Here is a 21,740-nt window from a genome sequence, read left to right on the forward strand (position 1 = left end):
CCTCTATTATATACATCCTCTCCCCTATCTATCATGCATGCACACTCAGATTCAGGCACCTTCACTTCTCACTGAAACTGCGCTGTAGAACATTCTGTATGCTGGTAATCATCATCTGAACAGTCTCTGATCTGTCTCTATCCTAATAAATTCCAACCCCAAGAATTATACAGAAATGAAAAGACGTATGGTCTCCTTACTATGGTAAGCCCCTGACTTACTGGTGGTTGTCTAACGTGCACCCCCTCCCTCTCAATCAGCCTCTGTATCGACAGCTCCATAAGCTTCCTTCATCAGTTTCTCAAAGAATCACATACCATTCCACAATGTATCACTATGCACATTTGGCTCCCTTCCCTTGGCTCTTTATTTATGGTCGATAAAATGCAACTCTATCATTTTCCTTTAAAGGACGAGCTCCCTTGCATTACAAAGGATGAGACAGACTCAAGAAATCAGATTTTTTCAAACCAGTAAGTATCCAGGGAGCTTTTTTAAGAAACCCAGAATACATTAGGAAAAACATACTATGTTCATCTTCCTATACCTTTCTGAATTCTTGCACACGCAACCTGTACAGTATTCAATGGACACTGATAACCGGAACATCCTTACCTTACACCGGCGCAGTAGGCATCTTGCAATGCACAATAGCTGTCGTTCACCCACGGAGAAGTTTTCACCATTCTCCACCACTTCACATTCAAGTTTCAGAGGTAGTTGAGAAATCTGGAAGACAATAAAATATCAGAAATATAAATCATCCTGTGGGAGGCAGGTCTTTTCCAATAGCATGCACAGCAGAATAATGAGTCCAGTTCTACTCCCTATCTGCATAACTTAACACTGAGGTCACGTAATCCTGGATATACTTCAGATTATCCTGAAGATACATCACATACCGAATTAACATGAAAAACAGAAATAAAAACTAAAGACTAGGAAAATAAACAATGTATAATTGCATAAAAAATATTAAGCAGCGGTAATTGTAAAATAAATATATCTATCCAAAATAAATGCTAACATTCACACAATTCAGAGAGCTTTATAGTAAAGAAATGCAGAACTAATCATTGCTGCAGACAGCACGTAGTGGAAAGGGCCGGGCATTTCAGCTCCACTATCTGAAAGCTCAGCACACATAAGAAGCACCGATAGAAAGGGAAACTTCCCATTTACATCTGCGCTTTACAGGGAGCCTTCACATTCTGACGAGGAATCATATAACATCACATAGGAAAATTAGGACTCTAGGCAAGTCCCATCCCCTGAAGAAAGGGGAGGTCATTTTGTCTTTTCTCAGGGTTGGGTTGGTAGGAGGGAAGTGGGGAAAAGCACAGGAAACCAGTGAAGGAGAGTTTATATCACAACCTTGTTCCCAAAAGGAGACAAGCCCTCACATGTCAGCGATTTCTTTTGTGTGCTCCAGTTGTGCAGAAAAGGCTTGTTACAGAGCGTACAACACTTCACTCTTGAGTGAATGAGATGGAGGGCTCTACTGTAGGGATGCTATTGTTCCATTTTAAACTGCAGATTGGGGAAGGCATCTCTTGGAGGGGAGGATGAAAAAGGGTGGTGAAGATAAAATAAATGCAATAAGGAAGGTTTATATTAGAAAAAGCAAGTTCATGAGGAAATGATATAAAGGAAAGAGGGCTAATTATGCTTTTCCATCTTCATCATTACCTTGGAGACACCTTCTCTCCTGGAGGAAGGTTCAAATGGGGTATCATGTCCAGCTCCCAAGAGGAACAAAGTCACTTGCAACTGGGGGATCTTCTACATCTTACATATTTCAAATAGGTGGATAGGCTTGACTAGGACTTGGCCACTGATTCAGCTACTCTGTGGTGCTGAAGAAAGCATAGGTTAACAGTGGCCACTTGCTTGGGTGAAATAACGTCTGCCTCCTAAACACACAAAGTTTGTTTTTCTTTTTTAAGAGGATGGGATTTACGCTGGAGCTTCCTGCTTTAAAGGCAGGAACTTAATTTAATTCAACTGAGAAGAATTCAGATCTTTAGTGCAACTTTTTATACCATGAAAAAAATACTGTAAGTTGATCTACTCAAATTTATTTGAGAGACTCTGGTACTATTTCCTTTAAGTGAGCCATTTGTGCCCCAAATCGTTAACCTAGAAAGATCGACAAATTTGGACCGGGTCAGTGCATAGTTATTGTAATGCAATTCCATCGTATGATTTGTTTGGTGGATCATGCAAAGCGAGATTTTAATTTCAGTATAGCTACTAATTTAGCAGTTGTCTCTTCACCACACAACAATCACATTGCTTACACATTTGTTTGTCAAACCAGAGAACAAGATGGCATGGCAAGGGATGCAGACCCTCTTATCATGGCAGAACTAGGACACTTACACATTCTTTCATATGTGTTCTTTCCAAGGCATCCCAGATTTGATCTTCTCCGTACTGGTTAAATGGGTCCAAGTTTGATCTAAATGTGCCACAAAAAAACGAAAGGTATTAAAAACAATGTAACTAAAAATATGTTAACTCCACAACAATTTTTTGCAAAGTTTGGATAATAATTCTGTTCAGCCATTATACTGGATACATATCTTTTCAATGTACAAAGACATGAATGGTTGGACTATTTCCCAAATGTCAGATAAGGATTCTAGGACACTATTTCTAAGATAATAACCTACGCAGAATCTCAGTTTCATTTGGAACTAGCTCTTCCAGTGGTCCTTTCTGAAGTTATAGTTTAGAAAAGCCCACACTGGGAAGGTCTGGTTCACGAATAAAACGGATAAAGTAACTTCATGGCCATTTGTGCAAGCAGGGATGTCAAATACAGCTGCTGAGTATTTATTTTTTGAGGAGCCACTGGAAAGCAGTTACAGTCATATACCAGTCTGAAAAGAATATGAAATGGTAAAGATATAAATATGAAAAGAGGGTAGCAGGAGGTGACAGTGTAGGCCTGCTTGGCCTACTTGAAAGGTTAGTCAGTTAATCAGTGTAAGCCTTTAAAGTTCAGCAAATGCCATTATGTAGTTGTTCTTCACATTTCTGCTAAAGTAATATTCATGGTGTCAAACTGATGTCTCATTAAAGAAGTGTATGTTAATCTGTAACCGATCCATGCTGGGAAAAGCATATGCCAAATGCTTTTGCTTGATTTAAGTTTCCAGACTCTTGTTGGCACCTGTGATGTGACATGACTTATGCGGAGCTGAAGGAATTGAACACAAGGCTAGTAAAAGATTTAAGTATACAATTATAAGAAAACCTTAGGCAGCATTCCAGAATGTATCCAGGGAACAACCTATGCTCTACGAAGAACAAAGCAGGGCTTGTCAATGGAAAAGCCATAAAACGCATTTATTCTGCTTGAAGGAATTACAGATATGATTTAACAATATCTCAAAAGGCAAAAAGAAATATTTTGCATCTGTTCTTATTTAATAGTATTTCTTGTGTCTACCCCTAAGAATAAATTAGGCTAAAAGGTACCTCAGATCTGACAACGGCAAGACCTATTCGCTGTATACTTATGGTCAGGCTGGACAGGTACTCCGGAAAGTATCCCCCTTTGAGAAGCCCCAAAGGGGAATGAAAGGCCTGGAAGGTATGATGTGGACAGCCCAGCTGTCGCTACAGGAGACATCTAAAGGAGTACTGTAGAAGGCACAGAAATGCACCTCAGACAGAGTTCAGTTTTGCAACACCCAGAACAGCAATTCGATAGTGGATCCTCCCTGTGCGAAGGCTCTCAGGGTGGATGGAGGTTCAGGATTATCAGACTCAGAATTCCAGCCAAACTGGTCTATTCTAGGACTATCAGGATGACATTATCCCAGTGGTGTCTTATCTTTGAGATCAGTGTTGCTGAAGCAGAAAGTGGTGACAAGGCTGCATGAACAGCATACATCCAGTTCACATTGTATGTGCCACCTAAAGAAAGGATTACAGCAAGCAATACGGCGCACACTTTGTGCTCGCGCTGATGATAAAGAAGCTTAATGGCAGAATGGCTCTTCTGCGGATGAACATCCAGGTGGACATGGTGCACACCATCCTGCTGAAGGCCTCAATTTTCACATTGGCCAACTCTACTGAGTAGGCTGCTCACATAATATTTTACAGTCTGTTTTGAACTCGCAGTTCTGAGCCTACATCATCATTTGTTTATATAATGGATAGTGCTTGTGGTTCATCACAATTTTTACTTGACAGTCTAGCACAAGAGAAAAGGACTTCAATGTTAAGATTATAGCGGTTAGTTCCATAACGTTTTTTACAGCATGCCCACACTACATCTGACCACTCCATCGCAAGGCTTTATATTGTTTCAATTAAGTTAATTAAGAGAAAGTTATTTAAATTGAAAGAGGGTAAACACTGTTTATTAAATTATTTTTAAGAAAAGGATGTCATGCTCCATATTGTAATGGAGGTGACCTAATTGTCGGGTAATGCAAGGGCAGGCAATAATGCAACATAAAATTGTTTATTTCAGGCTTCAACACCCTCTGGACCCACACCATTTATCATGATCACCGATGTCCCTCATCTCATGAGGGGTGCTCGAAAGACTTTCATTCCCAAGTTCTGATGGAGGCCACATTTATTGCACCTTGCCAATTAAGTCTGTATGCTATGTTTAAGGCCATTTGTTCCACACACTATCACCAGTAGTCCCTGTAGGAAAGTACCCCCATTTTGACATGGTCACCGCCCCTTTTTGCCTGGTATCAGATGCAATTTTGGCAGAAGTGCACTGGGTTGCTGCTATCCAGGTCCCCAGTGCCACGTCTGTTTCCCTAAACTGTAAAATTGTTCCCCCAATTGGCAATACTTTTAGCACCCCCTGTAAGTCCTTAGTAGGTGGTACCCCAGGCACTTAAGGCAGGGAGACTAAAGAGGGTCCCCAGTGGCAGCAGCATGTATTGTGCCACCTTAAGGGCCCCTCAGCACCAACATGCAAACTGCTATTGCAGGCTGCATGTCTTAGTGCAAGATAAAATTGAAAACACGACATGGCACACATCTGTGTGTGCCATGCCTGCAGAATAGGTAAGCCATCCTTACAACAGGCCTTACAGCGCTAAGTCAGGATGCACTTTACTACGTGTGGACATATCTGCAGAAGCAGATATGTACCTGTGATGTTTAAGTCGATTCTTAAATACCACAAGGAAAACATTTTAAGTATATGTGCTGGACACTGGTAGAAAAGTGTTCCCAGCTACATGATGGCTTCACTGAAATCTATGGTGTTTGGTATCAAACACCTTGTATTAATAAAACCACACTGATACTTCATAATGCAGGCACCCAAAGGGCACTTTAGAAGTGCACCCTGAAATCCTACAGCCTCTAGTGTGCTGGATGACTGGTGTTGACCAGCCTGCCACCACAAACATGTTTCCGACTCCCCTGCAAGTGAGAGCCTATGCTCTCGGAGGGCAGAAACAGTGCCTGTTCCGGCTGGAGGGGTTATCACCTCCTCCAATCAGGATAGCTGCTTAATCGGTATATCAAGGCAGGAGACTTCAAAGGCCTCTGCCACCTTTGATATGTGACCATGGCTTCTTCAGAAGGGGAAATGCCAACCCCCTGCCCTGGGTCCATTTGGCAGCAATACAGGCAGGAAATTAGATATGCAGAGAGGCTTGGTGCACTACCAGGCTAGTCAAATCCCTATGGTGAGCTGCCTGATGTGCCCCCCTTAGGAAAACTGGAACAGGATTATGCCCACTTCCCACAGAAAGTGGTCATAAAGGGGGTGTAGTGACCCCCAAGAGTAAGTAGCCCATTGGCTACAACCCTTCAGTCCCCTTAAGACCCATATATTTAGTATTTAGATGAGCCCCTGGCACTAGGAAAGCAGATTCTGATGACTGAAGAAGAAAAAAAGACACCAAAGAGTAAGAACTGAGGAGTAGCAACTGACTAGGCATCAACACTATCGGCCTGCTGCCCCCGACAATCCCACCAAAGACGACTCGTCTTGCAGCTGCTCTACCTCCAAAAGCATGGGAGGACTGCCCGCATGTCAAGGTGCAACCAATATCTCCTTCCTGGATGCCTGCAAGGTACATGGAAGTAGCTCCGCATCTCCACAGAACTGTGAGGACTCCGGACTGGAAAGCACAACTGCACCCGTGCCCCCCAGCCAGAGTTGTGCTGGGCCAACAGTGCCAATGAAGTCCTGAGACCCCACTGGTGTTGAACCCCACCTTGGGTTTGCCCACACTGGACTTCCGGTTACCGCCTGCAGCCTCTTTGTGCAGGCCCCTCAACCACAAGGGTCTCCTGCAGTACGGACCCAATCCCTAAAAACACAATTGCACCAGAGCCTTACAGCCTGAGAAGTGGGCCAACAGCGTCCTTACGTGCTCAATCAGCTCAAGGACCAAGTTCCCCTTGGGTTTAACCGGACTGGCCCTCCAACCCAGCATGAAGCCTCTTTTTTCCAGGAGCGCCTCCCATTGAGAACACTGGGGCACCAGACGCGGAAAAGCAACTCTGCACCCGGACGCCCCAGAGCCTACGAAGATGACCTGTTGGTGCTGCCTTAGACCTGGTCTCCTACTTACCTTAAATTACAGAAGATTGGTCCTGTAAGTTGCTGCTAAGTACCCATCTGCAGTATGTGTGTTTTTCCCTATAGGATAACAATATAGCTTTAGAGACAATACAAGTGTATTGACCGGTTTTGTTCAAAACTGCTATTTTAAAAAGTACTAACCTAATAACGAAGTTCTAGGTGTCAAATATTATATAAAGATACGTGGTATTTTTCTACACTGGTGAGAATCTCCTTATGGAGTGTGTGTGTATCATTTATTGACTGTGTGTATGTAAGAAATGTCTAACACTCCTCCTTGATGATCCTAAGGCTGCTCGACCACAGTACCACAAAAAGAGCACCTTGGGGTTATTAAAGCACGCCCCTGTCCACTCATAAGGGATACCTGGACTCTCTACACAATATACCTATTTTTGGTAGATTTTATAGGCAGCTTCCTTCTGTCCCTAGGCCCATGACTCTGCAGAGGAGTCAAATGAAAGCCAGGTTTATCAGTTAAATATGAAAGCCTTGACAAATTAGCCAAGTTCTAAATTGAGAACTAAATGACTAAGTAAAAACCTCTGCTCTTAACACGCCAGGGAGACAGTTGAGTTACTGAGAATTTCTTAATTCTCCAAACAGTAAAATAGTTCAAGGAGGAAGTTCTCCAAGTTCTAATGGGAATACTTTTTTTGGAGAAGACCTTCTGATGAAGCCAGGAGAATAATTACACAACGCCTTGTGAATGATATTATATTTTAATCTGTACACGCTGCGGAATAGGAATCAATGCAATTTTTTAAGCAAAGGCTTAGAAGGAGTTTCTGCAGGGGAAATTTGGAAGATCCACATACAAGGAATTTGCATAGTTCAGATGAGATCCAATCAAAGTTCTGCTTGCTGCATGCTTACAGTCAGAGGATGAAACTTCTGCAAGACCTTAAGATGGAAAGTGCATGACGATTCGACTGAAGCTATTTGAGCCGAAAGAGTTGAATGAGAGTCTAGCATAACAGTATTTGAGGGAGTATAAACAGTGCCCATTTCGGAGTGCCAGTAGGTTTCCAGTCTAAAGCAATTGCAAGCCGCCCACCATAAGCATGTCAGTTTTATGCATATTTACTTGGAGTTTGTTACTCCTCATCCAATGCCAAATAGACTGTATAGTCTGTTGAAAGTTTGAGAGGACGGGTTGATAAGATGCACCAATAGCAGTGTGTCAACGGCGTACATATATTTCGTCCTCTCTTTTTAAACATACCAGTGAGGAAAAAAACATAATGAACAAGTGAAGGGAAAGAGCGGAGCAGTATTTGAAAGGTGCTCTCCACAACCTCCTCCAACACAAATCTCTCATACAACCTCCATCAGAATCTGTTCCAAACCAGCCTTCATCAGAACAGGTCCAAAACAAAGCTGACATACTTGTGTTCGATGCCTTAAGTCCTAATGTCTTTGATGACTGGAAAAACCAATGAGGAAGTTTCATTTGTGCAGTGGTAACAGCCAAAACCATGTCCAACCCCAAATGCCGAAAAAAATCCTAAGTAGGTGTTTATTTCCAGTTGCATTGTGGGTTTTAGGGGATGGATAGCAAGTCACCTCAAAACCAAAAACTCTTCTTTTAAGAAAAATAATTAGCAATGCCAGAGCCCAACGGCATATGGCTGGAGTGTGCACAGCATGCAAGTTATAGCAAAACCTGCTGCAAACAGGATGTTTTACTTATTACCTGCTACCAAATCACCAACGCCTCTAGGCGATAATCAAATTCCTTTACACCCGCAATGTCTTCCAAAACCAAACGATCAGGCAAGACAGATACTTCAGTTTCTCTGAATCTCTTATGTGGTTGACACTGAATACCTTCCAGTTGACCATAATGCCAAACAAAGAAAACTGTTAGATTTCTAACCTCTATGGATCACCAACAGGGCACCTGTCCACATACCTAAGGTTGTCAGAGATCCAAGTTTGGCATCTCCGAACCCAATGGTCAATTAACCTATCCAATGGGGAGTGGGGCAGAGCCTGGCATTTTCAAGGCTTTTTTTGGAACTACAGTCAAAACTTGAACCAAAGTAAACTATCCATAAACTTAAATCTGACTCAACTTTGTGGGAAACCTTGATCTTCTTGAGAACCAACAGGACATGACATATGCTAAATCATGAAACATCTGAACACAGCGAAAGAGCGTCCTGAATACATACATGACCTGGAGTCAATGTAGACCAGGTCAGCTCTTGCACTTTAATAACAATACAATTGACTTTAATATACTTTATGACATGATAATACAAATATATTTTTAAACACTGGTGATGAACAGCAGAACATATCATGGCAAGAATCTGAATCCAAACCCTGAGAAACAAATGCCCAATCAAATTCCAGATTCCACGTTGAGCATGAGCTTTGAGTTCAGAGGAGCATTATGGACAACTTGAAAATAACTCCAGTAAGCCACAGTGGGCGTTCATTTGCATTGTCATCATCTGGTATCTTGGTAATAGCTGGATACAAACCTAACAGTGCCACTGAACAGCACGGGCTCCTGGGGGATGATGGACAGCTTACTGCGTAGGTCTCCCAAACCAATTTCATTTATCTTGATGCCATCAATCTTAATGCAGCCCCCAGAAAGTTCCACAAGCCGGAATAGAGCCATACCAAGGGAAGATTTTCCTGTCGGGTGGAGGACATTAAAGTCAGATTAAGTAAAATGACACCCAGGGAGCACACAGCACAGATTGCAACTAAGAACATCTTTATTAGCAGGAAATGGATATAGCAGACACAGATGAGCATGAGGCATGTAGGAAGAGGGATCTGAGGCTTTATGCGGCATGCTTTTGCAATATACAACCCTTCTTCTGCCTTGATCTGCTTTAGTTTAGGAGTTTATTTTATTATAAGAACTCAAATAAACCTTTGTTCTTGGTCATACAGTCATTCATCTTAATGGTATGGAAGTTGAAGAACCCTTGGCTGGGTTGATCAGCAAAACAGCCACACACACTATGTTACAGTTGGAACTTCACGCGACCAAGTCATCATGCGGCGCTGCCACAATGTACTGCACATAACACGTAAATCCAGCTGTCACCTGCAGGAAACATGCCTTCATCATATCAATCTTATTTCCTACAAGTAAGAGTTGGAGTGGTTGCTAGCTTATGACATTATGGTAATCTGTAGACAATCTCGAGGAAGACAGCCTTAGACAGGTGTAGCTACCCACAACCGTTTTGTATTGAACTGTATTGTTAATTGCATGTATATAGCATTTACTATCCCCAAAAAGGCACTTAAATACCTTATGGCATGCAAGACGCTACTCCGGAACCCAAGTTTAGTGGTTAACCGAGTGGTTATTAGTAGTTGTTAGTTTTCGTTGGTTATTTGGATTAGTTTTGTACTCTCAAACTGTTTCATGCATTTTCTCAGTTTATTTTATAGTATATAAAGTTAATAGGAGTTAATTGCAATCATTAGTGTGAAATCAAGCAAATGGAAAGTGGTATGAGCAGATCTGCTAGAGGATATTAGATGCTGTTAGACTGCAAGGAATGTTACACAGATAGAGAGTTTGTGATTAAAGAGTTTCTTTCAAGAAAGGTGTCAAACTGCTATTTCTGAACAACCTTTAAAAACATTTTTAACAGCTTTGACTTGTTCCCATGCTCCTGCTTTGTCAAAAGTTTAGATTAAAGTTTTAATTTAAGAGTAAATTAGATTTAGATTAGTTTAGTAAAGATTCTTATTGTACTACGTTGGTGCGATTTATTGTATGCTTGCCTGTTAAATTGTTATCGTGCTTGAGGGCACTTCTGTTACTGTTCTGGTCGAGCCAACCCCCCCAACCCACAGCTGCATCGGTTTCCCCCTTTGTTTTTAACATCTCCCTCTGTCCCATTGTGTTTTGGTTACCCATGTTTTCGCCAAACTTGTACAGCGCTCTGATACCCGTAAGAGTCTAGTTTGCGCTTTATAAAACTGTTCAAATAAAATAAATACATAAATAAGAGATATGACTAGTCTCCAGAAGAATAGCAGAGAGGGGGGCAGAGAGGGCTTCACTCAGACATAGTGAAATATGCAGAGGAGGGTTGCTCAGCAGAGTGGCATACAACAGAAAAGAAGCAGAGAGAAAAAAATTATAGTTTTAATTCAAGGTAGATATTCCTGCAGGGTTCTCTCAATATAGTGGAGAAGGCTAATGCAACAAGAGGATATAGTAACTGTAGAAAGAAGGGCTGATGGCGGTCACCTGTGGCAGGCGCTGTATGTTGTTGTATCTTTGATTGGCCCATTTGGCCACAGATAAAAGTTTATCCTTTCCTAGTTTACACTGATCCGCAAAGATTGTTTCCATTCTTTTCAACTTCATATTCATCTTGCTCTAAAGTGAGATACTATGTTATGTCCTGATAGCTGGTCCTTTTAGTTTGTCAGGTAAGATTTGGGAGAGTGGACCCTAACCAGCGTAGTGTGGGGTCTTCCATCGGGCTCAAGTTGCGATGACAGAATCCTCAGAGCAGTGTACCGTCTCCCAGTGGAAAGCAGCAAAAGTGGAGAAGTCCTCAAGAGTGGTGCACTTTACATCATACAGGTTAGCAGTACAGTGACTGAGCCATAAAGGCAGTGCAAGGGTATGCCTTACAGCGAGAGATTCAATACAAAAAAAGATGCAGCTGGAGGTCAGCCTACTACAGCTGAGAGCTGCATTGGGTAACTTCACAAAGCAGTGGAATGTTCTATACCCAGACACGTAAGAGGTATAAACCTCAGCATTTTAGAAGCTACCCACTTCATGCAGTAATGACTCCTCCTAGGAGACTCCGCACCAAGCCACATGATGTGACAGGGTATGCATTCAGATATAAAATAGCTTATCCTGCTCTCCGAGACTTGGTCTGAAGCCACCTCAGTGGCGGTGCAGCTGTGCTTTCGTTTCATGAAAAACAGCGAACCTGAACGGAAAGTCACTGCCATCCAAGTCTCCAGAGCTCTCAAAGGACCAACAAGAAGAACAATAGGGCTCATTCAATAGTTCAGCGGACTATTATACCATTTGTACATATCCATCTTTATTAGAAGGTTCCATATTTGCTGACCTCACTCTTTAGTGATCAATACAATTTGCATCCCTGACAGGGTCTAGAAAAGAGACCTATCAGTTGAACATTTAAACATTACTTCATTTGTTGTGTATCGAGTAAACATTTTTTGTACATTATGTATCGGTGTATGGACACCGGCATCTCATGTTCTCGTTTGAAAACCACCTTACGTTGACATTCTACTGCTCACCTGAGCCTGTTCTCCCGACAATACCAATCTTTTCTTTGGGTTTGATTGTGAAGGACACTTTTTTCAGGACCAGCGGGAGGTTCTCTCGGTACCTCATCTCTGCATTTTCGAAAACAACCTCCCCCTCTTGAGGCCAGTCCACGGGCAGAGGCTTGTTTTTAGTTCGTGCAGGGGCTTCAAGAGCAAGAGTCTAAGAAGAAACAAACAGTTACAACAAAAGAGCCGTCAGTAACTCATCAGGCTAGAGAAGCAACACAATGATGATACATTCCCCTGCAATCAACCTTTACCAGTATTTTATCATTTTAAATACCTCAATGATCACAAACCCTGAAGTTCGCATTAGGAAGCACTTCTGACCCAATGTCAAAACCCACATGAAAATAAGGCTTCCCAAGAAATTCATGATGGTCCTATCCCTCCTCTGCCCTCCCAGGTGTCACCACTTTTTTACTTCATCACATCCCTTCATCTTTGTAAGTTGAAAATTATTTGTTTGTAGATTTTCTCGAGCTTTACTCATAAGGCTATGAGTTGAGGAAAATACTGTAGATGGTATGACTGATATTCCACTATACCCTTCACGGCAGCACCGGTTAGCAGCAGTTATTAGGTCCAGAGGGATACAAGTCAGGCACCTTTTTTCGACAGCCTGTACTTCAGAGTCACGCTGGTTGGGTTAAAAGTAATGCCTAGGGACAGAGGACCACTGTCAATTCAGATGGGTCTTGTTGCTGCAGCCAATAAGGTGTCCAGCAAAGCTCCCTCCTGTATCGTATGAGTGGGAGAGGTGTGGCGCCGCGGCCAGGGCGACTGACGCTGGAATCTGGGGACCACGGTTCGATCCCCGGCTCCGGCGGCAGGTTAGCCCAGCACCATGTGACTCTGGGCAATAGCTCGCTTAATATTCCCGACGGCCCCCAGCGCCTAGAGACCCTTACGGGTGATTGTGCGCTTTACAAATGCGGACTTTACTTTTACTTTTTATGTCTTACTTTTCGAAAGCCTTACAGGTGAACCACCTTGATTTCTTGTGGTTTTGAGATTACTCAGTAGATGATGGTTCAAAAGCAGGAACTTATCACATTTAGGGCAGAACAACAGATCAAGCTTTAGTAAGGCATCCTATATAAAAGAGAGTGCATACAATAAGAAGATTTTAGAGATGGTAGCAGTGTTTTAAAGCAGGCTCCAGCAAACCTAGGTGGCGAAGTCGAGAGCTGTATGTACACTGAGGGGGCTGAGAACATTCACAATTGTGTACAGCAAGTGGGAAGGAGATTAGAGGAGGCTACTCGTTCTTTGGCAGTCATAGCTGGCAGGTTTCTCATCTATGACAGAAGAGGAATACCTTGGAGAGATGGATGTTGAGTTTTTGTTATCAAACTGGAAGAGGATTGGACCAGATGTTCCACTTTCTGGGTTTATAGTTGGAGAAGACTTGTACTTGCTGAGCAAATTGCAATGGCCTCCAGACATTTAGTCTTTCCAACACACAGGCACAGGCACCTATCATCAATGCTTTGTAGGCAAGGCAAGAACTCTTGCACATGATTCAGGCTTGAAGGAGCATCTTATGTACAACCAATGGGGTGTGTGAGATGTTCTATTTCTTCAGTCTTTTATCAGACATAAGGCTGCATGAAGGACATTCTTCAGTTAGGTCAGGGTGCCACTGAAAATGCTGGTGAGCAAGTTACTGTCACTATCCAGGTGACAGGGCAAATACATGGATGGTTGTTCTTAAATGTTTCAAGGTATGCCTTCATTTTGCTTAGAATTGATTCTTAGAATGAAGCAGTCTAGCTATGTGGGCCTAATAGAAGGCCAGTCACTGGTGAAAAGGAATAATTTAGAATTTGTGGTGAAAATTTGTTCAGTTTCACATTGCAAAGGCAGTTTTGGATTTGGGCTTTCCTGGTGCTTTTGGCAATCGGGATGAAATTCCATGTGGTCATTTTAAGATTGAGGTAGGTGCGGTACAGCCAATGTCCGGAGGAAGGTCGGTCTTCAAGGTTGCCAATTTCCTGCAATTTAGAACTTTCCAGCTCATTGCGAGTTTCACTTGCAAATGGTCTCTCAATTGACTGACAAGGATGACTCTATGGTGGTCAAGTTATAGGTCAAAAACAACTTTCTGGGACTGGACAGGTCAAGAAGAAGAGAATGAGGCTGCCCTTGTTTGTAATGAAGAGGGCATGATCCACAACTTGGGCTGTAGAATCCGACGAATTGTGTTAGCTAATGATGGATTAATACTCACGTGCATGTGTCTTGTAACTTGGAGACCGCATACTCCATTATCATTGCAATGAACAGTAGCCGAAGCAAGGATTAGGCCAGATTATCATCGTGAATGTTGGGGATCTTCGACAATGGGGTGATTTGTCCCATTTTGATAGTGTGGGGAAGCGCTTTGCATACGAGTTCTTCTGTTGCATGAGAGATGGTTGAATGAGAAAAGTTTTTAAAGTTTGCAGGTGCCTGGAAAAGTGCTAAGATGTTTGCGTGGTCTGCTTCTGACAGCAAATTTAAAGTGAGCCTTTTGGATATGAGAAGTGGTGCGGTGGAAGATTGCTTCGTGTGGTTTGATCTAAAAGGACGTGTTTATGTCTGATTATCTAGAAAAGGATGTGAATTCATGGTGCACAGGATGTTGATCCATTAGACAGTTGCCTCAGTGTTGGTGGAGACAAAAAACAACCACAACAGATTTTCAGGACGGCTGAAGCAGGTACAAAGCCACACAAGCCAAAGACTAAGGAGAGGCTTTGGCTTTACAAGTACAAAATGAAACAGACTGGATATCGCTGGGGGGCTCCTTGGTTTACACACTATTGACTATCCAGTTAAATCATTGTACATGTTGCCAAAACCTAAATGCACAATTTATAATCTTTTATATTCAAATAAGTAAAGACCTGAATAGTGGCAAACTGTGAAGCAAGGCTGTACAGTGCTCTCGTAATTTCTCAGTTCCCTTCCTAGGGCCTTAGGTCTTGGCTTAGCAGAAAGCTGGTTTCATTTATGTAGCTAGAGCTACATGTTGGAAAGGCCAATTCACAGAGTTTAAGAGACATCCTTAGGTCATCAAGTTGGTGTGGAAGAGAGCCATGACAAAGATACCACTGGTTTTTATTGTTGCAACTTGGTTCAGGTGGCTATGCCCATTTTCTTCACATCCATTGAGCCTGTCCCTGTATTGAGATACGAGGACAACCCTAGAATAAAGGCCAACAAGTGCCTGACTGACACCCCTTCATCACTGGCTAAAATATCCCCATTATTAGGTGAAAAATGTAAATCAATCATTTGGCGCCGTAATGAAAGGATTTTATCCTCGATACATTTTTTTAAGAAACATGTGGCTGAGTGTTTGAGCTTGCAGCTAATTATGTATTTACCCTTTCTCACTCCTACCTTACGAAACATCCAGCAATCGCCCAAGACCCAGAAATGTTGATTTTAAAAAGAACAGTTTATCAGCATTACAAATCATAGAATGAGAAGAGATAGAGCAGTTAAAGACCTCTGCCAAGCAGTCACTGTATATCTGATAAGTGAAATCTCGTAATGTCATACTGCTATGTGTTTTGGGCAGATGACTCATTCAGGCTGGTAAAACATTGACAACATACCTTGATGTAATGACTGATCCTCTCCACAGACGTGAATCGGGCCTCTGTCTCAGACGCCAGCCGGACCGTGAACTGGAAAAGGCCGGTCAGCTGAAAACAAGATAAAAACACAATGTATTTAAACCTGTCCATCATGGATCTGTGCTTTTCAGACCAAACATATTGGTAGATTACTATGTGGTCTGTCCGTCAAAAACAGAGGCAGCCTCACAGGTACAAAACCAACAACACAAATCAATTGTTACAGGATTGGCTTGTCTACAAAGTACTACACCGTACGCCTTTTCGGGGTACAAACAAGCAACACATATGTAGGCAGGGGATCATATATACTAGAAGCATTAAACAATAATTGCAAAGTTACTTCAATCCTTACAAAAGTGTTCAGCATCTTATAACTGGATTTCTACTGACATAGCAGAAGCTTGCAATACTGTGGGCGAGGGGTTGAGGGGCATGGCAGAGTTCCAGGATCAAAGATGGCCACACTGCTGTGATTCTCCTTAGGCCAAGTGTTTTAATCTGCGTTCCTAGGTGACATAACTATGCATGAAAGACAGACAGGGACTACTGAAGGCATGCAGAAATGCTGTGGGCAAATTTAGTGGGCAGCTGGTGCCACTTCAAAGTTGTGTGAGCTAGGTCAGGACCTAGTCAAATCCGTGTTGAGGCCTGTTGCTGGGTGGGGCCTTTCTACTGCCAAAGAGTCTGTCGCTACCATGGTCCTGTGAGGGGAGGCCACGTGATTGTTGTGATAGAATGTGGATGATTCGAATCTCAGTTGTGTGGACAACGACATCTCCTGGTGACTGAAAGCCACGGGGGCTAGATTGGGTCTGGTCAGGGCCTGTTGCAGGGTGTGGTGGTCCTTTTTATTGGGGTTCCACCCGCTGCTACTAACATGCTCCTATGCCAGGTGGCTACTGTCCCAGGGAGATTCTGGGCTTTGCCATGGGGACAGCTGCCTTTCTTGGGCAGCTGGAGACCAGTTTGTCTCATAGTGGCATGCCCAGAGTGTGAGATTCTGGAGTGTGGCTTAAGCTTTTCGGGCCGCTACAGCTGCTGTGACTACGGGCAGCATATAGTGGTAATGACATCTTGTTCCTGTGGTGCTGCAGGGAACTGGGAGGTGAAGCGGAGTGAGATGATATCCTGAAAGCAGAGCAGAGTGCGGTCATGGTTAGAGAGTAGTGGTGATGTGGGTTGAGTCAGGGAAAGAGTGTAGAGGCAATTGGGCACTTTATCAAATTTGACTGCAACATGACGACCTAGCGTGGGCCACCCAAGGGGAGATACAGAGTGGGGAAGGGGCCAACCGTCTCATCTTCCCAGAGTTTAGACTTCCATATGGGCTCTAAAGCACAATAATTCAGCAGACAATGTAGTATGGACAGACTGTGTGTGAGCACTGTTGGACTGCCTGGGCGATTTTGTGAGGCAATAAATGAATATATCCTGTCTATTGAACTGTAGCTGCCTTGTAGGCATACCCGACTTTTGTTTGGGGCAGCGATATGGAAACTACGCCTAATGACCAGGGGACTTTAAGTGCTCACTGGGGGGCTGCAGCAAAGTTTAAATCACAGCAGCCGTCCACCTCAGCACTCCTGCTGTTACAAAGATCTACGGCGCATGGGGAGACCTAGGTGGTGCATGAGTAGTGCATTTAGCTGTCGCCTTTACATATAACCTAACTCTTGCAAACTGCTTATCAGACAGCTCATGACCTGACCCACGCTCATGCATGGGTTCAGAGGGCGGGTGAGGCAGGTGAGTCCCATCACAAGCCAGTCTGCTCTTGATGAAACTTTTGGGTAATCTGCAGTGGTAATGTAATCCTACTGTAGAGTCTGCAAACATGGGCTAAACCGGCCACAGGCAATCAAGGGTTACTTTTGACACCAAGCGCCCAATTAAATCAATGAACACCGAGCAATATACATCCCAATTCGATCCCACGGACTCGGACGTCATCAGTACAGACACTGGTGGCAAGTCCCGTCTGCCTGGTAACACAGAAAACCTCACATCCATTGACAATAAAATGGATAACTTTAGCTCTAGGATGGATCTCTTGAAACGTAGGATCAACAAACACCAGAAGTGAATTGATGTAGTTGAATAGAGTATCTGATGCAGCGGATGCAGCTAAATCCAGCCACAACAAACTGCTCTATATTGGGAAAGTCCTAGGCATAAGCAAAGCAAAGAATGAAGACTTGGAGGTTAGGTCACGTAGAGTGTGCTGGAGACACAAGTACAGGCAAACAGAAGACTATATTCAGGTGTTGTGCACCACCCTATTTGGAGCTGAAAGATTCTCTCATTTGTTGATCGTTAAGAGGGCACACTGATTGCTCACACTCAGCAGTCACCAGGCACCCCAGTCTGTCCAAATATTGCCTCTCTTCAACTTTAGAGACCGGGACACAGCCCTCTGCCTGGCTCAGCAGAAAGGGAGCTCCCAGAGGGAAACTCCTATTGCTCTATTTCAGACTTTAACATCATACTCAATGAAGTCAGCCGGTCAAGACAAGCATTAGCAAAGCCAATAGGTTTAGCCTATGCAAGATCTTTGGCTTTGCAAATGTTTATTAGACATGTTGCATAGCAATGTGGGCTGCTGTGCCACATTCCTTAAAGAAAAAAGCGCTATGATGAAGCCAGCGTCAACCACGTAATAGTGCTTTTTTTTTTCTTTCCATGAAACCAAATTGCACAGCAGCATATGCTGCTGTGCAATATGTCTAAAAAAAGAAATTGCAGGGGCAAGTGACCCAAGGGAGGTGCGGGGAGGGAGAAGTGTGCAGTAGCAATGGAAAGCAGGAGGAAGACCGGAGAAAGCAATACGAGGGAGGAGGGAGGGAACAGCAACAATGGAAAGCGGGAGGGATAGCAAAACAGGAGATGTGGGGTGGAAAGGAGCAGCAACAATGGACAGCGGGGGGAGGCATGGGGTAAGCAACATGAGGGAGGGAGATGGACCATAGAATGCCCTACACTCTTCAAGAGTGCACGGCAGAAGTTGTTTTTTAAAAGTACCGACAGGAGGACACAGTCCGTGAAAGGATCCTGTCCTCAAACAGGAAATTGTGCTAGGTCCTTGCTCTACGACAGGACACAAACACTGACGCTGTGAGAGGAAGCAGTACGTACTGACCGACAACGAATAAGAAGCAAGGAAACGAGTGTGCCGTGGACGACAATGAATGGTAAGTAATGGGTGGGCTCTAAACCTGTATCAAGCTTTTTTGCGTTAAGATTTCTCCAACAGCACATGCGCTGTCTCAGGAGAAGCCCACAAAAACTGTAGCAGACTGGACCTCAATACGCAATGCTCTACCCTTCCAGATCTCCATCAAGGTCAAACAGCAGGTTTTCAACACACTTCAGCTGGCAATTACATTTTTTTAAGAAAGGCGCGACTGCATGAATCAAAGAGCCCTCTGTCCCATTCAACCTCCTCTTCCCCGAGCCAGAGCGATGATGAAGAGGACTGAAGTGATATTGAGATATACTTTAAGCAACAATCTACTGTACAGATCATGTTCTCCTCAGTGTGCAGGCTTAGATTAATTACAGTATGTTTATCTATTTTGTACTGCAGGGCATGATTTATAGCCCACATGCCACATCGCTGGTCTAGGGGAAGCATGTTTCAGCATTATAATAGATGGCTGACTGATGCAATTCATGCTGAAATACTATTCATTTTGTCCAACTGTTAAGTGCTCCTCTCCCCTTGGCCACCTTCACTTAAGTGAAGAGTGTGTAAACCACCATCTGTAGCTACCTACAAGGCTGAGTCCTACTCTATATTTTTATACATTTTACTATGTTAGCTATTGTATTAATAGATTTGATGGTGGGGAGGGACAGTGAAATATCTTGGTCAATGCTGCATTTGCTAAGTCTGCGTAGGTGGAGGAAAAAGGAGAAGTTTACTGAAGTCAGTTACAGGCACTATCAGCAAGCCTTTTAGGCACTTCCTAATGTGCATTGTCTAGCACTTCCTATTGTAGACGAAGGGCAGTAGTAAGTTTACAATTTTATAATCCTCACCATGGCATCAGTGCAGGGTTATAGAATATTAATGTTCATAACATGGAAAGTCACCCTACTTGGGTTGGTCCGACACAGACCTGTGACAGTCCAGAAATTCACAGCATGGGGAATGCTCCGACCTATAGTATTTCGATCCAAGGACTAGCTGGAGTACTTTGACAAAACTATCCATCCCCCATGCTTCAAGGACAAAGGATATATGGTGAGCCTTGTACACATACCTCCTCAACGCTATGGACTAAAGCTAATTGGTTTGCATGCTCTCCGGGACTGATCCAGAAGCAATGATGTTATGCCTATGCTTAGTTTGTCCTCGAGAGCCAACTGTTATAGAAATGCAGGATTGCAATGAATAATTATAGTCTATAATATTGGTAGTGGTAGTCTGAATAATGTCATATTTGAAACTATGTATAATGTATTATCTTGCTTTTTTGTACATCTGGAAAATCAAGCTCGGTCAATATGCCCCAGTATTATTATACATAGAGAACATGACAATTAAAAAATGAAAAAAAAGCACACACTGTGAACTTGACTTTGAGAGAAACAACTATTTAGAGTTATTAGAGATTGTGTTGGGTTAAACTTAAACAAGTAGTAAACTAAATATCAAAAACACCACTGTGTTTGTCAATTACAGAAATGGATTAAACAAAATCTACAAAAAAAGTGCAGTAAATTGTAGGGGGAAATTTGTGTCAATTGCTGAAAAGAGCAGGATCTGGGATGTATTTCACAGAATACGCAGAACTTAAAAAAGTGTTCTACGAGTATAGGCCAACATTCGTCAATATTCTGAAAACAATTGCAAATTACTATCAACTATTGAATTTTGCAATATTATTGTTTTAATGTACATAGAGAAGGATGATAATTTTAATTTATCGCTGGTTTTCAAATACCATTTTTTACTTGTAATATTTTTTTACTTCGGTCTCTTATGGCGTAATGCCGAAATAAAGATTTCTTGCAACAATTAACATAAAACATGGTAGGTATGAGTCAATAAAGTTGTGCTGAGCTCTTCAAAAATACACATCAAATGGACTAAAAATAATAAGAAAAATATTCTACACAGCAGAGAATTTCCACAGTAAAAACACACATCTGAGAGCTAGGTTGATTAAAATCCTGCAGTGCTAGAGAGTAACCACTGTCTGTACCTGGACTGCATAGGAGATGGCCAATCCGGCGTAGGCTGGGGTGATGCGACCGTGCATGAGGACAATCATCAGTGCTGTGGTCGTGATTAGCATCATGCTGATCACATCCAGTCTAATGGCAAGCCAGCGCATTGCACAGCTGAACAGGTAGAAAGGGGCTTGGTTGCTGTCCAGCAGCTCTTGGTACCTAAACAGAAGACACACAAGATAAACACAAAATCTCACTGTGTATTTAATTGATAAGCATAGCAGACCAGGTTGCTGAAGGAGGTGACTTCTGCATGAACAATGCTCCACTGTGGTTTGTTTATGCACAAGAGGAATCTTAATTAGAAATGTGGAACTAAGACGGTAATGGGACTCTGCCATACAGTAAACTGCTCAACCTGTCCGGACATCGCGGCTGCCCCAGGAGGAGGACTCTTACCTGGACTCCTGCTCTGCTTCTTTACACCCATGTCCTCTCCCTGTTTATCACTTAAATCCTCTTCTGCTTTTTTGTTGTACTTCTAAATGCATAGAATTCTCAACTTTCATTCAGTATGTGCAGGGACAGCGTCTCACAGGACTCCACCCACCCATCAGCATAGTAAAACAAGAATACTGCAATGTAATGCAGCACTTTTCCAAGCTAATTCTTTTTGGCGTGCATTCCTACCCTATATAAATGAGGATGGAGGACAGAAACCTGTTTCTGCAGGTCTGAATGATAATCAGTTTACATTTAAAAATAACAATAGTCCCATGTCAAAGTTCATATCTGCCTTTATTCATTACCAAGTAGCTCTTCCTCATTACTTTTTCCATTTTAATAAACTTAAACCCAAAAATACATAACAATAATTTACAGTTATTTTCCAAATCTTTTCCTTCCAATTAAATGTTTTTTTAGTCTTTAAATTCAATCCTAATGTCAATTAACATGTTTGTTTTAAACCTTTGACCAGAATCCATAGAGCAGAGGAAGGCTGTACTGTGAATGATTTTACCATGTTTTAAAGGTCA

At 42.7% G+C, this 21,740-nt stretch overlaps 1 protein-coding gene across 6 annotated transcripts in view; it reads right to left on the reverse strand.

The window, feature by feature from the left end:
• The window catches only part of ABCC5 (ATP binding cassette subfamily C member 5), a 233,619-nt gene that overhangs the window by 20,635 nt on the left and 191,244 nt on the right, over nt 1-21,740 (reverse strand). For all 6 annotated transcript variants that reach the window (XM_078665849.1, XM_078665850.1, XM_078665851.1 and 3 more), the window contains 6 exons: nt 20,736-20,922; nt 15,505-15,594; nt 11,867-12,056; nt 9,079-9,238; nt 2,383-2,461; nt 616-729 (listed from right to left, as the gene is read on the reverse strand). In XM_078665849.1, coding sequence (XP_078521975.1) covers nt 616-729; nt 2,383-2,461; nt 9,079-9,238; nt 11,867-12,056; nt 15,505-15,594; nt 20,736-20,922 — 820 coding nt within the window. The remainder of the gene's footprint in view (nt 1-615; nt 730-2,382; nt 2,462-9,078; nt 9,239-11,866; nt 12,057-15,504; nt 15,595-20,735; nt 20,923-21,740) is intronic.

The sequence above is a fragment of the Lissotriton helveticus genome, chromosome 11 (assembly GCF_964261635.1).
Source record: "Lissotriton helveticus chromosome 11, aLisHel1.1, whole genome shotgun sequence".
In the NCBI taxonomy this organism is placed as follows: domain Eukaryota; kingdom Metazoa; phylum Chordata; class Amphibia; order Caudata; family Salamandridae; genus Lissotriton; species Lissotriton helveticus.